At 40.8% G+C, this 22242-nt stretch overlaps 1 protein-coding gene across 1 annotated transcript; it reads right to left on the reverse strand.

The window, feature by feature from the left end:
* Positions 1-6280: 6280 nt before the first annotated feature.
* On the reverse strand, positions 6281-21256 carry LOC101568551 (interferon-induced protein with tetratricopeptide repeats 1-like). Its single transcript, XM_023716217.1, has 2 exons — positions 21181-21256; positions 6281-7782 (listed from the first exon to the last, which is right to left on the reverse strand). Exons 1-2 carry the CDS (start codon positions 21183-21185, stop codon positions 6351-6353), a joined length of 1437 nt encoding a protein of 478 aa, XP_023571985.1. The 5' UTR covers positions 21186-21256; the 3' UTR covers positions 6281-6350.
* Positions 21257-22242: the final 986 nt, after the last annotated feature.

The raw sequence follows: 22242 nt of genomic DNA on the forward strand, positions 1-22242 counted from the left end.
ATTCAAAAATCTTCTAGAGATTATCAGGATCATTGCTTTGCCCATCTCCTAATAACTGTATGACTTGACTTATTCATGTTTCCTAGCTCTTCTCCTTTCCCTCTCTTGATTAGTTAGTCCTTGAGATCCTCTTTTCCTTTTACTTGTATTATACTTTTGTAGTTGTATTTCTTCTTTTGAGTTGTTATACCAGGGAAACTATATGATATTTACACATGTGTGTCTGGTTTATTTCACTTATGAATATATGTTCAAGTGGCATCCACTTCAATATAAAGACTTCGAGTTTATCATTCTTAATAGCTGAATAATACTCCATTGTGTAAAAATACCACACTATTGCAACCATTCCTCAAGTGATGGGCATCTTGGTTGTTCCAAAGATTTTGCTATCAGAAATTGTGCTGCAATAAACATAGGCACACATATATCACTATGATACGATGTTTTCAGATCCTCTGGGAAAATTCCTCTTTTCTTTTGGTTTCTTTTATTTCTGAAACAGTGTGTTGATGTTTCATCAAGCTGCCAAGCTGGGCTTGAACTTGGAATCCTAGTGGCTCAGCTTCCCAGAGCGCTAGAGTTAGAGGTTTGCACCTCCGTGCCCCACTCAGCATTCTTTTTGTTGGAGTATTAGCCACTATGCTCTTTCCAGCTTTTGACATCCTGAACAGAAATGCAAGGCTCTCTTCCACTCCACTCTTTGGATCCAACAGTAACTGCGGTATCCTATATCTGTGCTGTTATTTCTGTTTTGTTGCCTTAAAGCAGTTGTCCATGGTGCTCTGTGTAATAAGGTCTGGATTTTTGTGGGGGAGGTGGCTGTGATAGTGTTGGAAACCTAGGAGAAAACAACAAAGCCCCGTACGAAACATTTCTGCGCTCTCTGAACTCATTTACTCACTTAGGCACTGAACAAAATGATTTTGGTACTTTTTTTTTGCGGAACTGAGGGTTGAACTCAAGCCAGGGGAGCGCTTATTCTACTGAGCCATCTCCCGGGCCCCTGAACAAAATGTTTTTGAAGAACTGGTAAGAGCCAAAGTTGTTCAAAATATTGGCAGTATAACAACATAACATATAATGCAGACAGGGCCATTTCCTTTATGGAGTTAATTTGTAGTGTGAGGAGAGAAAGTTAATGAGTCAAATGTAATAGATGTTAGGTGGTGCTCTGGAGAAAAGGCATAGGCAGGTTGGAGTTCTAGGGTGAGTTACAAATATGGGGGTGAGGGAAGATTTCACTGAGACATGCAGTTGAGCAAAGGAAAAGGAAGAGTTGGGCCGGATTTTCCTTCCCATCTCACCCCTTTACCCAGATCTTAGTCGCCTCGGCCCCTGCTCCCCAGGCCTGGCTGTCAGGAGCCTGTTTCAGGGACTGCAGCTGCAATGCCCTCCCCTTTGCTGGGCCACTTCTCCAGGGAGGGGCCCGGAAACCACTCCTGATATTGCAGTGATTGGGAGGACTGGGGCCTGGCATGTCCCTGGAGTTCCCACACCGCAACCGGCCACAGTCAGCATGGTTGGTTTTCCTGGAGACCCCAGGGAAGCAGAAGCAGTCTTGATTTCAGCCCTACCCCTTCTCCAGAACTGTGGGCGCTGTCAATTAAGAAACTACTTGTTAGCCAAACTTAGTCATCCTGCCCCGGCTCTGGGAGATACTTGCTTTCCTGGAGACAGGCTTGGAACACAGACCTTCCCAGGTGACTCTGGCCTGCAGCCACTCCCGCTGGAACTAGTGGGTCATTACTATGAAAGTCCTTAAAAGCTCCATCATAAGGGGTTGGTGTTATGGTTGTGTATAGTCACCCCTCTAAAGCCTCCTGCAGCCTTGGGGCAGCTTCTGGAGTTTGTGATTGATCACTGTGGGTGTGGATGCTGCACCTGCCCTGGGCAGGTAATTTGCATTTCAATGTAAGGAGGAAAGAGAAGCTAGCTGCTCGAGTTGCTGCTACCCCTCCCTTGCGCTCTTGCTCTTTGCTGCTGCCATGAAAGGTTGCTTTCTGCTATGTGCCACTCTGCCTTGGAGCCAGCTGAATATGAACTGAAAGTTTTCCTTCCTTTATTTTAAGTGTTGGGTATTTGTCCCAGCAACAAGAGAAGAGTATCTAAGACAGTCAGGTTATAGCTCAGTGGCACAAGCACCTGCCTAACAAGCATAAGGTCCTGAGTTTGATTCCAGGTAAACCAAAAACCAAGTTCCATCCCATGTACAAGACTGCTCATGTGCAGCCCACTCCCGCTCTGTGAAGGGAGCTTCCTTACATTCCCCTGTTTAGTTGATGAGGGCTTCCTCTGGTATAAGGACCCCATGCGCTACAGCACAGGTACCCAGAAAGCATTTCTCCTGCAGATTGTTCTCCTGGGTAGTGTGAACAGAGCCAGCCACTTAAACAGAAATGGCAACACCAGGTGCTGTCAGCCCTGAAGAAGTCCAGAAATCCCCAGCAGAGACTGGTACTGTTGAATGGGTCATTTGATGCTGACCTGCAAAACACCCCAAAGAGGCCATAGAAGCTGCTGGAAAAGTTTCAGGTAGCTGCCAAAGGTGCTTCAGACCTCTGCTGCTGAGGAGTTGGTAGGGTGGCTAGAAGCCTCCAACGGTGTAACATTCAAGAGCCAAAACACCAGGGGCTGAGGGGTCACAGGCACTCCAAAGACTGGAGCCCCTACCCCCAAGGCAGCAAGGACCCCGAGGTGGGGGCATGCTCAGCAAGCACAGATGGTCTGGCCTGGCTGGAGGGTAGAGCGGCAGTGTGCGTGGTGGGACTGTAGGTTACCCACTGTTTATCTAAAGTGGGAAAACACATTTTAGAAGAAGTATTGAAAGATTTATTTGACATTGAAAAAATAAACCCAGAATTTCCTTCTTATGAAGAATGCAGCAAAATTTAACAGCAGTCTAAAGTTTGCAAAGTTTTCCAGTATAGTGATCCCTTTCTTCCCTTCCGCGTCCATACTTCTTCCCTTTTTTTTTTTTTTTCCTTTAGTTGTACTTTGGTTAATATGTAGCCTTTGTTTGTTGAAGTTTAAGTGAATTGTAACTAAGCAAGCAGTAGTAAAACTTAAGAGGAAAACAAATCTAGGTTATCTACTCTTACGGCTTAAGAATCTTAATCAAACCACTTAAAAATGTGTGTAAAAAAATTCCCAAGGAATATACACTTTCAGGATTGAGAAGAAACAAACACCTGACTAGTAAATGAGTGTTGAATATGTTAACAGAAAGGATTTGAATATTTTTTTTGTAACAGAGAGGACTGGTTACATTTTTGAGGGAACTGATTTTATTATCTTTTGAATGTATACCATTAAGATGTTAGATGCAATAACTGGGGGAACAGGAAAGAAAATTTGAAATATGACAACAAACCTGAAGCCTGGTGGAAAACTGAAACAACGTAGGTAAATATTTCTAAAAATAGTCCTTCAGTTAATATGTAGCCTTTCCACTTCGGTTAATATGTAGCCTTTGTTTGTTGAAGTTTAAGTGAATTGTAACTAAGCAAGCAGTAGTAAAACTTAAGAGGAAAAAATCTAGGTTATCTACTCTTATGGCTTAAGAATCTTAATCACTCAAAGTTATAGCTCAGCAGCACAGTGCTTGCCTGGCAAGCTCCTAAGTTCAATTCCTGACACCAAAACAAACAGAGTAATCACTCACTATACATAATTCTTCAAGAAATGATGCAAGTGTGAATTTCTCAATATGGCTATATTGACATTTTGGGCAACCTCATTTTTTGTTGTAGGACATTCAAGCAGCATCTGTGTGTACATCCACCAGGTGTCACCATTAACCCACAAGTGTGACATCTGAAAACCCACTCTTGGCATTGCCAGAACCCTCTGACAGGCAAAACCTGTCCTCTTGCAACCGCTGCCCCGCTCTGGTTGAGAACTACTGCTCATTGTATATTTCTAATTGAAAAATTAAACAGCACAACACAGCCTGCCAGAGACACAAGGGTGACTTCAGACAGGAGAACAACAAATGCGAACTGATCAGGAGAAGCTGGGGATGTACTGAAATTTAGGAGAAGCTGGATGGAGAGTGATTTTTGTTTTGTTTTGCTTTTGCTTTTGTTTGTTGATACAGGATCTCCCTACATAGTTTGGACTCTGTAGTGATCTTCCTGTCTTAGTTTCCCCAGTGCTAGGATTACAGGCATGGGCTACCATGTCCTGTTTCATGGCCCCCACAGGGTGCCTGGGATTCCGGGGCCAGCACGGCATGTGGTGGTGGGGATGAATCTGGGTCCTTTGCTTGTCAGGCAGGCGCTTATGCTGCTGAACTATCTCCTAAGCCCGAGACTAGATTTTAAGGGCCGCATCAGAGAAGACTTATCCCTTCAGCAAGGAACTTCTGAGTGCAAGTAGCTGTTATCACATTTGTGCTGGCTGGGAACAAAACCCCATCTGAGACCACAGGGTGACAGTGGATGCTCTTGGTAAGGTTTGAGTGTGTTCCCTGAGTTTCAGGCATCTGAAGTTTGGTCCTTGGCATAGTAGTGTTAAGAAGCGGTGTGATGTTTAAGAGATGAAGTCTAGTGGTGGCAAAGCTGTCTGTCCCTGCTCTCCAGCTTGCTGCCTTGCCATGCAATTGCTCCCTGGCTTGGGCACCTGCATGATGCTGTCCATGGTGACTCAGTATAGCCAGGGCTTTGTCAGGTCCTTGCCAGGGTCTTTGGACTTTCAGCCTTCAAAACTCTGAACAAAATGAGACTCTTTTCACTATTCGCTGAATGTAATATTGGCAAATAGACAAGTATTTTGTTGTAGTAACAGAAATTGGACTGATGAAGCAGGTAACTGAGGCTGGAGCAGGCAGGAGAGTAGATATCTTGATTCCCAGTGCGGATCCAGCTATAGCTGCATCATGAGGACAGAGACCTTGGGGGTCACAGTAGTCCACAAGAGGCTGTAGACAGCAGTGGTGTCTGCAGAGCAGTCAGCAAAGGCATGGGCTGGGGCTCTGATGACAATAATGAGTGGGAGGGACTATAGTGGGCTTGACTGAGGGAGTCAGTCTAAAGAAAGATTCCACTTGGAATTCTGTCAGTCATTTACATGGGAATAACAAGCTTCTACAATTTAGCTAAAGAAACTTCTTGGTAATGCTTGAAGATACTCTTGTATAAATTTGGCAATATTATTATTAAAATGAAAGAGCATCTACGGCCTACATTTTCCTATTAGTTGTTTTGCTTGAAAGCACCCAGACTATACTACACTGCCATATTTTTGAGCCCTGAGAAGAGCACAGGTCTCTTCTTGAGTTGGAAAGGATGTGAAAGAGATGTGCTGCTAACTAAATCGTGTTCCCTAGAGATCGTCAGGCATTCCTGTGACGGTTGTGTCCAGATGTCTCCCCAAAGCCGCATGCAGTCATGGGGTTGGGCTTCTGAGAGGTGGCTGAATCTAGAGTTTGTGATTGAGTCATGATCCAATGCTGGTGATAAGAGGGGAGTGCTATGCCTGTTCCCAGAGAGGTAGCCTGCAAACACCATAAGGGGCAGAAGCAGGCTTGTCGTTTTGTTCACCCGGTGGCTTTTTCTATCTCCATGAATTGTTGCCCTCTGCCATGTGCTGTTCTGCCTTGGACGTAGCTGATTTTGAACTTAAACCTCCACAAACTGTGAGCTAAATAAACCTTTCCTCCTTTAATTTGGCAGATTGGGTATTTTGTCCCACAATGAGAAAAGAGTAACTAAGAAAATTTTTCACACAACACGTAACATCATCCAGAAGTTTATTTTGCATTAATGAGGTCTGCTTTCAGATCATTTCACGTGCTTTGTACATTTATGTTTTAGTTGGATCAATATCAGCAAATGATTTAAATAGTGCTTCAAATGAAATCACTAAGCTAAAAGAACCTACAGTGGGCTTGGAACAGTTTGACAATGAATTAAAGTTGAAACATCCTCATGGAGAAATCTGACTTCTCGTTAGTAAATGTTTAATTCTCTCTCTCACTAGATTATAAACGGCGTAAAGTTGGAGTAACATGTTTCCCATTCATCTTATTTGGTATTTATTTATAAAGCCCTGTGAATGCTTGATAAAACAAGAATTAAACACCTTGGTGTACGTAAATCTAGATTTATATTTGCTACAGATGTACTCAGCAAGCTTTTTTCTCCTCTATAGCAGTCACCTGAATAGTCACTTCCAGCCCCTGAGGTGCACATGTGTGCTGCTTCGCTATTTTCCGAATACAGCTAATGATGCCCCGCCAGGTCTGAGAAATGCAACAAACTTCATAACACATGCTTCTGAAATCCTCAAACAGAATAAAAATTCATGGAAAAGCTAATGAAAAGTGAACGTGCCTGGGGTTTCAGTTCTTAGGCATTGCTTCCCGTGGCATTCTCGTCTGGGAGTGCGGAGCCAGGCTCAGGCCTGCTCGTGGTATCCCCAGCTGCCTGCACTTCCCCTTTCAGTTTGTGGACATATTCCAGGAGGCTGAGGGCTTCCTTGTCAAATTTATTTCTCTGAAGATTCATTGTAGCCAATTTCTCTAAAGAATTAATACTTTTGTCCCTTATATATGACGGCTGTCCTATTTGTGTTGCTTTTCTATAATGCTTAATGGCATCAGCTTTTGATTTCCTTTGATATTCCTGAAATTTGCCATAGCGGAAATGTGCCTCTTGTAGCAAGCTTTCCTTAGGCGCTGTCACAGAAAACAACTTTCGAAAGTTGTCTTCAGCTTCGTCATATTTTCCTACTTCAATATAAACAAGTGCCAGGTGCAGGAAAGCAGTATAAAATGTGGGCTTTTGTTTCAGAGTAAGTTTAAAATGCGCTATGGCTAGTCTTGCGTGTCTGTCCCTCTTCTCTCTACCCTGGCCTGCATGCTGCATGTTGGTGGCTACCTTTTTTAAGACTAGTTTGTCTCTGTAGCAAAGCCCTATCTGATGGTTCAAGAAAGCAGAGTTGGGCATTGCCTGCAAGGCCTTTTGAAGGAGCTCAAGAGCTTTATCCACGCAGCCTGCTCTTCGATAAAACATGGCTACATAGCGAAAGATGTACATCTGGGAGGATTTGAGGCTCAGAGCTTCCTCAATGTAATTCTTCCCTTCCATCTCCTGCCCCACATCCTGAAGTCTCAGGGCAAGGAGGACCTTGATGTATGCATCTTCAGGATTCAGCCTCACAGCCTTTCGCAGGGAGTCCAGGGAGGACACTCTCTCATTCTTGTACCTCTTAAAATTCTCCAGTCTAAAGACAGTGATGGCATATCCAGTGTTGAACTCAGGGTTTTCAGGCTCTATTTCCAAAGCACTTTGAAAGCAGTCTAAAGCTCGCTCATAATGCTTTTCTCCACACTTCAGTAAGGCCCATTCTTCCTCACAGTCCACCTCAGGGCACTTCACCTGAAAGGGGATATGACTTGAAAGCTTCTTGCAAGTGTTCTCTACCTTGTCCAGGTACATCCTGGCATCTGCCAAACTTCCCAGGTGATAACACACCCAGGCATAGTTGCCCCAGGTCACCAGGCTTTTTGTGTCGGGCTGGTCAGCGTGTTCTTTCTGGATCAGCCTTTCAGCATCTTCCAGGCTCTGTAGAGCTTTGTCATTGTGGCCCTTGAGGTGTTCCACGTAGGCCTGCAGGTTGTGAATTCCCACATTGTACTTAGTGTCAAGGAACGCAATCTCTTCCAAGACCCTGCTTTCTAAATCGGGTATTTCAGCCTTTTCAATTGCTAGTTCCCATGTAAAGTGGCATTTCAGTTGAACCAGGCAGTCCTTGACTTGATTAGTATCATCATTCTTACTGTAAAACAAAAGTAAATCCTGTAAAATAAGCCAAGTGGAATAATTTACGACATTAGAACCCTTGTGAAAATCCCACACTTACTGCAATTTTCCTTAAAGTCCCTGATTTTGTAACAAGCACATTGACAAAGGATGTACTTTGCTTCTTTCTGTATGCTCATTCCAGCACTGCTGTTTGATCTGAGGTCTATTTATGAAACAGCAATAATAGCAGTGCTCACCAAAGTCACCTTTGAGAGGATTAACAGACCTGTATATTGAAAGCACATATAGCTTACTGTATTCTAGGAAGAATTTTCTATGTTATTATGAATGCCACCAAAAGGATAAGATATAATAGTTTTTTAAAACTTTTTACTCAGGATTGCTTATAGATTCACAAAAGTTGTAAAGATAGGTTGTGGAACCAGTATATCCTTCACCCAATTTCTCCTGATTGTAACTTCCACCACCACAGTAAAGTGCCCATGCTAGGAACTTAGAATGGGTAGAAGACCATGTTGTATCATCCTGTCAACTTTGTCTGATGAGTGAATCTCTATAACCTTCACCTGGATCAACAAACTGAAGCACTACTGCAACACCCCAACACCACTTCCTGCCACCCGCTCATCATCAGACCTACAACCTCTTCCTCAGCTCCCCTAGAATCCAGACCACTGCTACCCACATCTTCATTTTTCATCTCTGTAATTTTGTCATTTCAAAAATGGTATGCAAATGGTGAGTATAATACAAAGGGAAGCTCAACACCTAAAAGTCAATTCATGTTACATAACATTAACAGAAAGAAGGAAAATATTATGCCTGTTGCAATTTACGCAGAAGAGAGACTCACAAAATTTAACACTGTTTTCTTCATTGAAAATACTCAGTGAATGACTATAAGAAAGCAATGTCCTAGGTCCAAGACCAGGTGCAGCATGGGTGAGACTTTCTACCACCTCCTTTGGACCCCCAAATAACTCCTCAGCAACCCCAACCCTGCCCACTGAGTGAGAATTTCTGCCACGTTCTGGGGATGCCCAGATCCAGCCATAGCTCAGGCCCAGTCAGTGTGTGGGAGAGCTTCCTCTTCCTCCTACTCTACCTTGGCCCCTTCAGACTCAGCTCAGGCCTGGCATACAGGCCTGGGGTGAAACCCTGCAGCTGCAGTCCCTGCAGAAAGAGTAGGGGACAGAACCACCCAGCTAGTCCAGGAGCAGAACATTTTGACAGATGGACACAACAGGTTCTTTCCCAAGGTTGGCAGCAGGAAGGAGCTGAGCACAGCAGCCAGACCCAAGCCAGGCACAGTTGGATAAATCCAAAATTGTAGATCTGTACCTGAATTTCAGTAGGTGCTAAGGTTATAACTGCACCAAAGCTCTACAACAAAGGCCAGAAGATAGTGCTATACAAAATGATAACCAGAAGGAGCAAAATGCAATCTCAGACCCCAAGCCCAGCCATAACAAGTGCAGAGGACACTAACACAGAACAAATTGGGAATCACATAGCTGAAATCAATAAATCAATGGCTTCTGAAATAAAGAAACAACTGCAGAAAGGTATAGAGGAATGCAGATTGGAAATGACAGAAAAATCCCTGAATTAATAGCATCAGTAGGAAAGAATCAAAAGCAGAAACATATGGAGGAAACCCAATGCCCACCCAGAACAAGTGCAGAGGACACTAGATCAGCTGTAATGTATGAATTAATAGCATCAATAGTAAATAAGCAATAGCAGAAAATTATAGAGGAACTTAGAGCAGAATTATTTTCTGAAATAAAGAATTCTCTGAACTCATAACATCTGAATTAAAGAATCAAATACAGGAATATAGGGAGGAAACCCAATCTGAGAAAAACACTTCAGTAAAAGAATTAATAACTGCTTGTAAAGGAGACAATGATACAAAAAAAGAGATTAGAAAAATGATGGATTACTTGAATGAGCAATACAGGAAATAAATAGATTGCATGAAGCAGAGTCAAAGAGATATAGAGGAACTTAAAATCTCAATCACAAGCTTGCAAAACCACTTGAATGAAAGTGAAGACAGTTTCAGATCTTGAAGATGCCAGTGCAACTAGTGAAAAGGTAAGAAATAATCTCTTAAAAACAACTAGGATGCAGGAAAAATTAATTCATCACTTACAAGATGATGCAAAGGTGAACAATGTGAGACTAATAGGTATCAAAGACAAAGAAGGAATCAATACAAATGACATTAAAAAAATAAGAGCAGAAGTAATAGCAGAAAATTTACCAAATATGAGGAAACAATCCGACATTCAGGTAACTGAAGCATACAGAACATCAAGTAACCTCAACCCAATTAAAAACACACTGAGACATATAGTAATCAAGATCCCAGAAATTTAGCACAAGAATAATATACTGAAAGCTGCTAGAGAAAAGAAGCAGATCACATTCAAAGGAAAACCTATCAGAATTACGGCTGACTTCTCTTCACAAACCATGAAGGCAAGAAGTGCACAGAGCAGAGTACTTCAAGTCCTCTATGAAAACAAATTCCAGACCAGATTATTATACCCTGCAAAACTCTATTTCAAGTTTGATGGAGAATTGAAATACTTCCATGACAAAGAACAACTAAAGAATTTCATGATGACAAGCCAACCCTACAGACAATACTGAAAGATGTTCTAGAGAGGTACCAAAATGCTTAGAACTCCATGAATGAGATCAGGAGCAACCAACTAAATAGGGCAAACAACTAAGAACAGGAGAAAAAGGAGTAAATGACAACAGGTAAATAACATGTCTATTGTAAGTCAATACATCTCAATTCTAACTATCAATGTAAATAGACTCAATTCACCAATTAAGAGAAATAGACTGGCACAGTGGATTAGGAAACAAAATCAAAAAATATACTCTATACAAGGAACACATTTACCTCATAAAGACATTCATGGGGTGAAAGTCAAAGGATGGAAAGCAATACTACACAGCCAACACCTCAGAAAAAGCAGGGGCAGCAATCCTATTCTCAGACAGTCTCAACTTCAAACCAAGAATGATCAAGTGAAATAAAGAAGGCCATTATATAGTGGTTAGGGGAAAAATTCAAGAGGAAGTGGTAACACTCATAAGTATGCATGCACCAAACAAGGTAGCACCCAACTACATAAAGCAAATCGTAATGGACACAAAAAAATCTAATATCCAATATCACAATGTTAACAATGGACACAAAAAAATCTAATATCCAATATCACAATCTTATCACAATCTTATCTAATATCTGATATTTCACAATCTTAACACAATCTAATATCCAATATCACAATCTTGACTTAACTCCCACTTATCCCAAAAAGATGGGTCAACCAGACAAAAAAATTAGCAAAGATATAACAGAACTGAACCAGAGCTTGAAACAAATGGACTTGGTGGACATATACAGAGTGTTCCACCCAAACAAAGCTGAATACACATTTAGCTGCACATGGGTCATATTCTAAAATAGACCACATACTGGTGCATAGGTCAAGCTTAAGTATATGCAAGAAAACAGAACTTGTCCCATGCATATTATTTAACCACAGTGCAATGAAATGGGAAATAAATGACAAAACAAACCAGAAAAAAAAAAAAAAAAAAACCTCTAGGGGCCAGGGAGATGGCTCAGTGGAATAAGTGCTTCCTTGGCAAGCGCAAGTACCTGAGTTTAATCCCTGGTTCTGAAAAAAATAAAATAGAAAAACCTCTAAATACATGGAAATTACACAACACCCTACTCAGAAACCACTGGGACACAGATGAAATTAAACAATAATTTCAACAATATCTACAATTCAATGAAAATTCAAGCACAACTTATTGGAATTTATGGGATACGATGAAAGCAGTTCTCAGAGGGAAATTCGTAGTTGTGAATTCACACATTAGGAAAATAGAATGGGAACAAATAAACACCCTAATGATGCCCCTCCAACATCTAGAAAAGGAAAAGTAAACCAAACCCAGAGCCCAAAGACAGGAAGAAATCATAAAGATTAGAGCAGAAATTAATTCAATTGAGATGAAGAAAACAATTCAAAGAATTAACGAAACGAAAAGCTGGTACTTTGAAAGATTAAATAAAATCAATAAGCTCCTAGCTAACTTCATCAAAAAGAGGAAAGAAAAAGTTCAAATACAAATAAATAAGGAATGAAATGCATGTAATTGCCACACATGTGGAGTTTCTGAAGATTATCAATAGCTACTTTGAGAATCTTTACTCTCACAAAATAGGCACAAATGAAATGGACAGATTCTTAGAAAGTTACAAATTGCCAAAATTGAATCGACAAGATATAGCCACTCTCAATAGCCCAATAACAGCCAATGAGATACGAGAGGTAATAAAAAACCTAATGACAAAGTAAAGTCTAGGTCCGGATGGATTCAAGGCTGAATTCTACAAGAAATTTACAGAAGATATAGTCCCTATACTTCTCAAAATCTTCAATGAAATTGAAAAGGAAGCAATCCTCCCAAAATCATTCCTAGAGGAAAGTACTATACTGATAATGAAACCAGGGAAAGACGCAACTAAAAAAGAGAACTACAGGCCAATCTCCCTCAGGAACATAGATGCAAAAATCTTCAATAAAATCCTAGCAAATAGAATGCAGAAAATCATCAAGAAGATCATGCATCATGACTAGGTAGAATTCATCCCAAGGATGCAAGGATGGTTCAACATTCGAAAATCTATAAATGTAATACACTATATCAATAGAGCGAAAACTATAAATCACATGATCATCGCAATCGATACAGAAAAGGCTTTTGACAAAGTCCAACACTCATTCATGTTCAAAAATTGGAATACATGGCCTCTACTTCGATCTGGTAAAAGCCATTTATGAAAACCCAATGGCTAACATAATTCTAAATGGGGAAAAACTGAAATCTTTTACTCTTACATCTGGTACAAGACAAGGATGTCCTCTATCACCACTCCTATTCAATATAATTCTGGAATCATTAGCTAAAGCCATTAGACAAGAGAAAGAAATAAAAGGAATAAAAATAGGTAAAGAAGAAGTTAAATTATCATTATTTGCAGATGACATGATACTTTACTTGGAAGACCCAAAAAACTCCACCAAGAAGCTACTAGAATTAATATTCAAATTCAGTGGCATAGCAGGATACAAAGTCAATACCCAAAAGTCAACAGCATTCCTCTACACAGATAACAAAGACACTGAGAGGGAAATTAGAGAAACAATATCTTTTACAATCGCACTGCAGAAAGTGAAATACCTTGGAATTAATCTAACTAAAGAAGTCAGATTTTTCAAGGAAAATTAGAGTACTCTGAAAAAAGACATTGTAGAGGATTTCAGAAAATGGAAAGATATTCCCTACTCTTGAATAGGAAGAATAAACATTGTGAAGATGGCCATATTCCCAAAATTGCTGTACAGATTTAATGCAATCCCTGTCAAACTACCAACAACATACCTCACAGACCTAGAGAAATCATTCCTAAAATTTATTTGGAACCATAAATGTCTTAGAATAACAATGGCAGTCTTGGGCAATAAAGACAAGGCAGAAGGCATTACAATTCCTGATTTGAAATTTTACTATAAAGCTACTGTGGTAAAATCAGCATGGTACTCGCAAGGAAATAGACCTGAGGACCAATGGAATAGCTTCGAAAACTTTGAATCCCCCACGAACACACTCAGCCACCTTATCTTTGACAAAGGTGCCAAATATACTCACTGGAAGAAAGATAGCCTCTTTGACAAAAGGTGGTGGAAAAACTGGCTCTCTACATGCCGAAAACTAAAACTTGACCCAGGTCTATCACCAAGCACTAAGCTAAAGTCAAAATGGATTAAATATCTAAACATTAAAACAGAAATAGTAAATCTCCTGGAAGAGAAAGTAGGAAGAACTCTAGAATACAAAAGGGTAGGAAAAGAGTTCATGAAAAAAAATCAAATCGTATGGAAAACACTTGAAAGAATTAACAAGTGTGATCTTCTCTTATTGAGAAGGTTTTGCACATCAAAAGAAATTACCAACAAAGTGAAAAGACAACCCACAAATTTGGAAAAAATCTTGACAAATAAGTACTCAGACAAAGATCTGCTCTCTAGAATCTATAAAGAACTAAAAAACACGAGGGCCCCAAAATTTAAATACCCAGTCCAGAAATGGGCATCCAAGATGAACACACACTTCTCAGAGGATGAAATTAAACAAGCAAATAAATATGTGAAAAAATGCTCCACATCACTAGCCATCCTTGAAATGCAAATTAAAACAACACTGAGATATCATCTCACCCCAGAAAGAATGGCTATCATAAAGAAATCACCCAATAACAAATGTTGGAGAGGCTGTGGGGAAAAAGAAACCCTTTCTTCTCCACTGCTGATGGGAATGTAGACTGGTGCAATCATTATGGAAATCAGTGTGGAGACTCTTTAGAAAACTAGGATGGGAAATCCCATTCAAACCAACTATTCCTCTACTGAGAATTTTCCCAGAGGATCTGAAAACATATCATAGTGATATATGTGTGCCTATGTTCATAGCCACACAATTTGTGATAGCTGAATCTTTGAAACAACCAAGATGCCCATCACCTGTGGAATAGATTAAAACTATATGATATTTTCATACAATGGAGTATTATTCAGCTATAAAGAATGATAAATTCGGAGTCTTTATATTTAAGTGGATGCCACTGAAGATATAGTCATAAGTGAAATAAATGAGACACATATGTGTAAATATCATATAGTTTCCCTAGTAGGAGAAATCAAAAGAAGAAATGCAAATAGAAAAGTATAATACAACTAAAAGGAAAGCAAGAACTTGAGGACTAAATATTTAAGAGAGGGAAAGGGGAAGAGCTAGGAAACATGACAGAGGCAGGCCATACAGTTATATGTAGAAGATGGGTAAGGCAATGATCCTAAGAATCTTCAGAAGATTTTCAAATCTAGCAATTAATTGGAAAGATTCTCACCCTGACTAAAAATATATACTGACACCTGTGAACTAAGCAACTACACTCAAGATGGCAATTTGTAATAGTAGGTTCATGCTTGGAGTGCCTGTCATTCTGGTCTAAAATACGGGCTGCTTGTCATGACATGCCAGTTGCTGCCATGTATCCTATCTCTCAGGTATCTCTTCTTGTTCAAAAAGAAAGGGTGGTGAATGAAGACAGTAGATAGGAAAAAGAATGTTTTGGGACTGTCCTGCTACAAGGTTGTATATGGTTAGATTTTTGGACTTATGTGTAAACATAAGAATTATATAATTCTTTGTGCCTACTTTTATAATATATTTTAATTTTTTAAATGTTTTTTCATCATATTCTATAGGGACTTAAAGTTTAACATATCAATACGTGATGAAAAATACCTATTCCATGTTATGCCTAAGATGTTTTATATTTCAGATAGTGAGGTTAAGCTTAACATCCTAGGGTATATGGTAATAACAATAAGCTTCTCTTCTGGATGGTTAACAACTTAAGTTTGCAGACCAAAAATTAGAGAAAAAGGAGGGCCACAAGGAAAGCCAACATTTTGGCCCTAGACTTCCAAGGTGAATTAAGACTCAGTACATGTAAGAACTTGTACTGTAGCATCATGTAAATCAGGTGTGTCCCAAATTTTCTGATCAAGGAGATTATGGAGCCAAAGAAGAAAGTGATTGATGATGTAGAATGTGCCTAAGGAGAGTCACAAGGAGAGAAAACATTCTCTCAGGCTTTCACAGAGAGCACATTGGCCAAGCAATGGCCGTGACTTGTCCACATGGCTAACACTGACAAAGGATCCACAATCTGAGGTACAGAGTCTCAGCCTAAATCCTGAGGGGATTTTCCTGACCTTATCAGATCCAAAAGCTACAACTCTTGTTGCAGAAGTCTTGCTTTATCTTGGTCTTAACCATCCAACAGAAAAGTATAAAAACGAAGTATAAGAAGTAAAGCCATGCTGTTATGTTGAGCTGTAGGGGACACAGGTCCACAATTTCTGATCTTGCCAGTCAACCAGAATATGCAATAATATTATGGACTACTGGAATATTTTTCCAAGTTCACACACCTATAATATTCAAATGATGGAACTATACAAAAAAAAAAGGGGGATACAGATGAATGTCCATTTTGTATCTGTGTATTCAAAATAGGATAGATATGTGGTTACATTCTCTTAATGAATAGAGGGATTTGTTCTAATAGTGTTTGTAAATAGGATATCATGTCTGCATCTTGTACAGCAAATGACCACTAGGAAGACTGTATGCAATGTGTTAATTATTGAAACTGTCCTACCATTTTGATTTGAAACTGTCTCATTGCTATTTGTTTGTCAATAAAATTATGGAATTAAAAAGAAAAAAAAGAAAGCAATGTGCTCAAAGCAATAAAAAGCACATTTGAGAAATCTACACTATGGTCATCCTCAGTAGTTGAACATTCAAAGTTTTTCGGTCAAGATGAAGAATAAGTCTAAGACAGCTGTTTTCACTTGTTTTTTTCAAATCAAACACTTGTAATATGTTATAAGCACAAAAGGTGAAGGATATTCCACAGAAACTGTTAAATTAAATAAGCCAATTCAAAAGATCAAAGCCTAATGTTGTAAGTTAATTTTGATGCACAAATTATGAATGATCTAAAAGGAAACTTAAGGAAACACTCATTAATAGTATCTGAGAAAAGAATAACTATCTAGGAATAAACTTAATCAAGTAGGCAAAGCACAGATCCTGAAAGCTAAAGATTTTGCTGAAAGGAAGAAGACTCCTATTAATGGAAAACCATCCCTTGTTCATAGGTTAGAAACTTAATATTATGAAAAAATCAGTACCACCCATAAGGGACGACAGATAAAATGTAAGCCGTGATCAAATCCCAGCAACATATTTTTGCAGAAATAGAAACTTTCATCCTAAAATTTATATGGAATTGTAAAGGATCTCAAATTTATAAACCAATATGGAATACAAAAAATAAACTGGGACTTCTCATAGTTCCCATTTTAACAGAACTTTGGTAATCAAAATTGTACTGCACTTGCATAAAGATCATTTGGAAGTGACAGAGACACACAGCCCATGGAAGAGAGTCGAGACACAGATCCACAGAAGTGCTTCCAGGAGTAAACCTGGAATATAGGATTCCATTGATCCATTTGGGCTGTTGGAACAACATGGTACATATTAGCTGACCTAAAGAATAGGGACTTCCTACCTCACAACTGTAGAGCCCAGAAGTTCAGGTCAAATGTCCAAGTGAATAAGGTTCCTATAACTGCTTCCTTGACTGCCAATATACACCTTCCTCCAGCATCCTCACGTGGACTTTCCTCCCTGGCTCATCAATGCAGATGACTCTGGTGTCTCTTCCTCCTCTGTGTCAGTTCTATGGAAGTCAAGTTCCACCTTTCCATCTTCACTGAATCCTGATACCTTTTATGCTATCTACAAATAATGTCATACTCAGAATTTCAGTAGTAAGCTACGATTTTGAAAGATGACCTAGTTCAGTCTATAAATACCCTGAAATGACTTTTAAGGCCATTTCAACAAGTGGTGTGAAAAAACTGGGAGCCAGATGCAAAGAAAGAGCCTGGCTCCTTAGCTTATACCATATACAATGATTAAGTCAAGAGGGACCAGAAATGGAGATGTAAGGTCTAAAACAATAGAAGCTGTGGAAGAAAGTGTGGGGGAAAATGTTCATAACATCTCCTTGTGATATTTTCTTAGATGTGAGATGTGATACCAAATTAATAGGCAATGATAATATATTCCCTTTTTTCTTCTTTTCTTTTTTCTTTCTTTCTTTTTTTTCTTTTTTTTAATTTTAGCCAAAGATACAGGGTGTTCAGGGTTTTGCTACTAAATCTGACTGGTGGGAATCCACCTGTTTGCAACATCCCAAGTGCTGGGATTTCAGGCATATGCCACCACACCCAGTGTCAATTGCCACCTCAGCATACCCCTCGAGGCAGGTACGGAGTGAACGGAGATCGAACCCCTGGCCTGTGCACCTGCTTGCAGGCACTTTAATCCACTGAGTTATTTGGCTGGTCAGGCAATGATAATACAAAGAAATAAGTTGGACTTTATCAAAATGAGGTTTTTGTACTTCCTAGGACATTGCCAACAGTGATAATGTAACTCCCAGGATGAGAGAAACTATTTTGGCATATGACTGATATGTAAGTACAGAATACATGAAATGTCCTACAACTCATCAACACAATTAAAACATTGGCAAAGAACTTGAGTTCATGTTTTCCAACGAACAGTCATAAGAACGGCAAAGATACAACAAAATGCTCAACATCAATAGCTGTTAGATAAGTACAGACCAAAACCATAGTGCAGCTTGGTGAGGTAGTATGCCCTTGTAGTTCTACTTGCTGGAGGGGCTCAGGTGAGAAAGTTGAAAGTTGGAAGCCAGCATGTGACCTGCTCTCTAAATAAAGTAAATGGGCTGGAGCAGTGTCCATCCCAGTGGTAGAGTGTTTAAGAGATTCAGGGCTCAGACCCCACTACAGGAAATAAATGAAGCAGCATTGAAAATCACACACGCAAAAAGCAAGCCAAAACAAAAACACAGTAAGTAGGAATCAAGACATCCTTTTCACCCACAAAGATGACAGTAGTAATGACAAAGTGGAGACTAAGCCAGGTGGAATAGTGCAGAGGTGTAAACCCTGAGCTGAACAAGGCTGAGGCAGGTGAGCCACTAGTTTGACTTCAGGCTGGCAACTTAGAAAACCCTGTCTTAAAAACAAACAAACAATCAAACAAACTTGTGGGGATATAGCTCAGTGGTAGAGTGCTACTAGATTCAATTCTCAGAACTGAATGCAAAGAAACAAACAAAACAAAAAGAGGAAAATAACAAGAGTTGTTAAGGATGTTAGAGAATTAGAACGCAAACACATTGCTGGTAGGAACATAAAATGGTAGAGCTGTAGTAGAAAGAAGGCGGGTGGTCTCTCAATAAATCAAAATCAGAGTTACCATATGAGACCCACCTGAGCACATAATCCTGGGGACGTTCCATACTGCAATAGATGCTCCAATTAATTGAAAGCCTGTGTTCATGCAGATATTAATCCTCAGGTGTTCACTGGCCCACTATTAAGGAAACCACTCCCATGCTGAGCATTAATGAATGGGCAAGCAAAATAGAGCACAGTCACCAAGTGGAATATGGTTGAGCCATGAAGAATGAGATGTGATAATGCCACGATGGTAACGAACCTTGAGTACGTCATGTTGAATGAAGGAAGTCAGCACAAAAAGACGCTGTCAGGCTCCTCTTCCTCATTTGGCTTTGCAGTCTCTTTCTTAAGAGCAGCACTTTCATGGGGTTTCAGGGTTTAGAGTGTGCCTTTCATGGGACAGTTCCTTAACCTGGTGATAAACCTCACCTTTAAGTGTCCCACCATCCCTCTCACAGCTAGTCTGTTTACGTGGACTAACTCCTCCTAGCTCTTATCTGCCTTATCCAGTTTGTGCACACCACAGTGTCCACCATCTAGAGACCCAGACAGGAAAGAATTAAGTCTGATAAGGGAGATACAGAGGTGGCCCTTCCAGCTATGTGTGAAGGTGTAAAAGCTGTGATTACTCATAGAGCCTAGAGAGAAGAGCGCAAGATGCCTGCAGGGCCAGTGTGGGAGAGAGCTCAAGGAGCACAGGTACTGAGAGTTGGGAGCAAGCAGGAGAGAGACACCCTGGGGGCCGCCCCACCACATGGGATTTCTGCAGAGCTCTCCTTAGTGGACTACAGCAAGCTGGATGGTGGTCCACACAGTCCTGGCATGAGCGAGAGGTGGTCGCTGTGGTGCATGGGCCCTATCTATGCGTGGCTGGGGCCAGTGCAGTGTGTACAGTCCTGAGTGCATCTAGCTGCCCCAAGGGAAGGCAGTCACAGTGTGGAGATGGGGGAGCTGGATCAATCACACTGAGGAACTGAGAAGAGGTGAAACCTAGAAGCTGTGTCCTGGGGAGTACCTTCTTGTAAGGGAAAGGCCACCTCAGAAAAACAATGGAGGGGGCAATGAAACGACAGGATCTTACTCCTGCCACATACTGAGTGCTTTCATTTCCCTCAAATGAGCACAGTAGGCAAAAGCAGAGACACAGACAGCAGGCGGAGGCTGCTGGTGGCAGAGGGGGGAGGTGAGTAGTTGGCCCTTAGTAAGCACAGAATTAAGTGCAAAGTTTATAGCCAACTGTCAATCTTCTCGACTTTATAAGAGCTTTTGTTATATAAAGATCACATTTACAACAGCCCTGCAGTTGAGCATTTCCTGGAACTTGGACCTTTCAAAATTTTTCCCAGTAAAGCACTGAGTGGTCATTTCCAAGACAATATTAATTCACTATTTTATGTGCTGATAGAAGAGATTATAGGAGCACTATTCAGTTGTAATTTTGCAGAAGTGACCATATTAAGCCTTTTAACTGAGGACAACCTGAATGCTCCCAAACACAGACCTGCAGTCAGGACCTGGGGGAAGGAGCATGCCAAGGACTTGTAGGAGGCCAAAGGAAGGGGTATCATACTAATTTTCAGTCCTGTCACACCTTCATCAGAATGCAGCAGTTAGACAGTGAGACCAGTCAACTAAAGTTGTGCATGCCATAAGCTCAATATTCTGGGAGGTTGAGGCAGGAGGATTGCAAGACTGAACCCAGTCTTGGCAATTTAGCTACTTAGAAAGACACTTTCTGAAAACAGAAGATGAAAAAAAAAGGGCTGGAGATGTAGCTTAGGGTGAAAACCCTGGGTTCAGTCCAGGGTGTCACCAAATCAAGCAAACACAGAAACCCAAACAGCAGCAGCAACAGCAGCAGCAATTATAACAACAACAACATCTGTGAACCTGGAAACCAACAGGAAGGCCATGAACTTCACCAGCTCACCCCCAGCCACATAATGACTCCAAGACTCATGAGAGGTCCAAGTGAAGCTCACACAGTTACGTGGGCCCTGCTTACCTGCACAAGGAAGATAGCAAAAGTGATGTCCCTTCCCAGAAAAGCTGTCCCTCCTTTCCTTAGAGAGGACAGAGTGAGCCTGGTGGAAAGGAATCTCTGAAACTGGGACCATGTTTTCCATTTCCTTAATACTCTCCTCTTCTTTGGACTATAAGCATAAGAGAGGTTTCTCCAGGGTTTAGACTAACAAAAATCAAGATGCAACAGTGCCTCTGAGTGCACAAACACATTTGGATTCTCACACGTTCACTCCCTTAGCAAATGCTCACATAGAAGAGTGGGGAAGCCTGACAACACAGAGAAGAAACATTCCGGAGAGCAGTGAGGAACACTTTTGCCCAAACCTTGAACATGCAGGCAGCCAGGAAAAAGTCTTTACCTCATGGTGGCTGAGAAGTAGCCAGCAACTCTGCAGTGACCCAGCAGGCAGTCTGTACAGGTCCAGCTAGCCTGTCTTGGGGTTTTCAAGTAAAGGAGACTCCAAGAAGGGGTTATATAAGCAAGTAATGACATCATGGTTGTTGTCCTTGTGGTCAGAAGTTAGAAACTGAAACTGGAAAGTGAAAGTAGAGCTGTCAACAGTTGCTTCTGGGAAACACAAATTTAATCAGAGAAAGGCTGAGAAGAGGCCCTGAAGCTGCCTTTGATAGGAGTTCCTCTTTTCCTTGGTGGAGGATGCTCTGGCACTAGGAAATGCCTGCAGCCTAGAGACAAAGCCTGAGGCAATGACTGTGAGAAATCCTTTACCTCCTTTCCTGGCTGAAAGCTGAGTAGTCAGGTTATAGAATAAAAGCCTGTAAACTTAGATTTTTCTTATTTTCTGAGAACATTCAATGGCAAAGGCCTCTGGTAAACTTTTGTATATCACAGGTACAGAGAAAACTAGCAAGCTAGCGCACTACATGTGACACTTTGGATCTGTCACCAGTGGGCCCCCAAATCTCAGTAGTTAAGTGCTTCCTCCTCAGCGCTCCTGCCTCTCAGCTTAGTGTTTCTTTCATTGGCTCAGATGAAAATCAGGAATCAGCAAAGTGCAGCTGGGTGGCACAAGTGCCTGCCTGGCAAGTGCAGGGTCCTGAATTTGAGTACCAGCACAAATAAATAAAAATAATAAATAAATAAAGTTACCTGCTGGGTCTTTTATAATATCAACTCAAGTAGAATACTTGCCAGACTGCTTTCCTCAGAGACCTTCCTGAGCGTCTGCCTGACCTGCAACCTGTCTGCTCTCATCCTGCTGCCCAGCTCCTTCCATCTCTGTCCTGTCCTTTCATGAACTCCCACAGAGAGTCCACCTGAGCCAGAAACTGTGCACAATTGAAACTTCCCGAAGGAAGAAGGCCGGTCTCATTAAGTTGGCATAAAATAAGTTCCAGCGTACAAAAAAGTGCGAAATATAAGTAAATTAGGAAATCACTCTTATTTCCATGCAATGTCTTTA

The sequence above is a fragment of the Octodon degus genome, unplaced genomic scaffold, assembly GCF_000260255.1.
Source record: "Octodon degus isolate 3935 unplaced genomic scaffold, OctDeg1.0 scaffold00046, whole genome shotgun sequence".
In the NCBI taxonomy this organism is placed as follows: Eukaryota; Metazoa; Chordata; class Mammalia; order Rodentia; family Octodontidae; genus Octodon; species Octodon degus.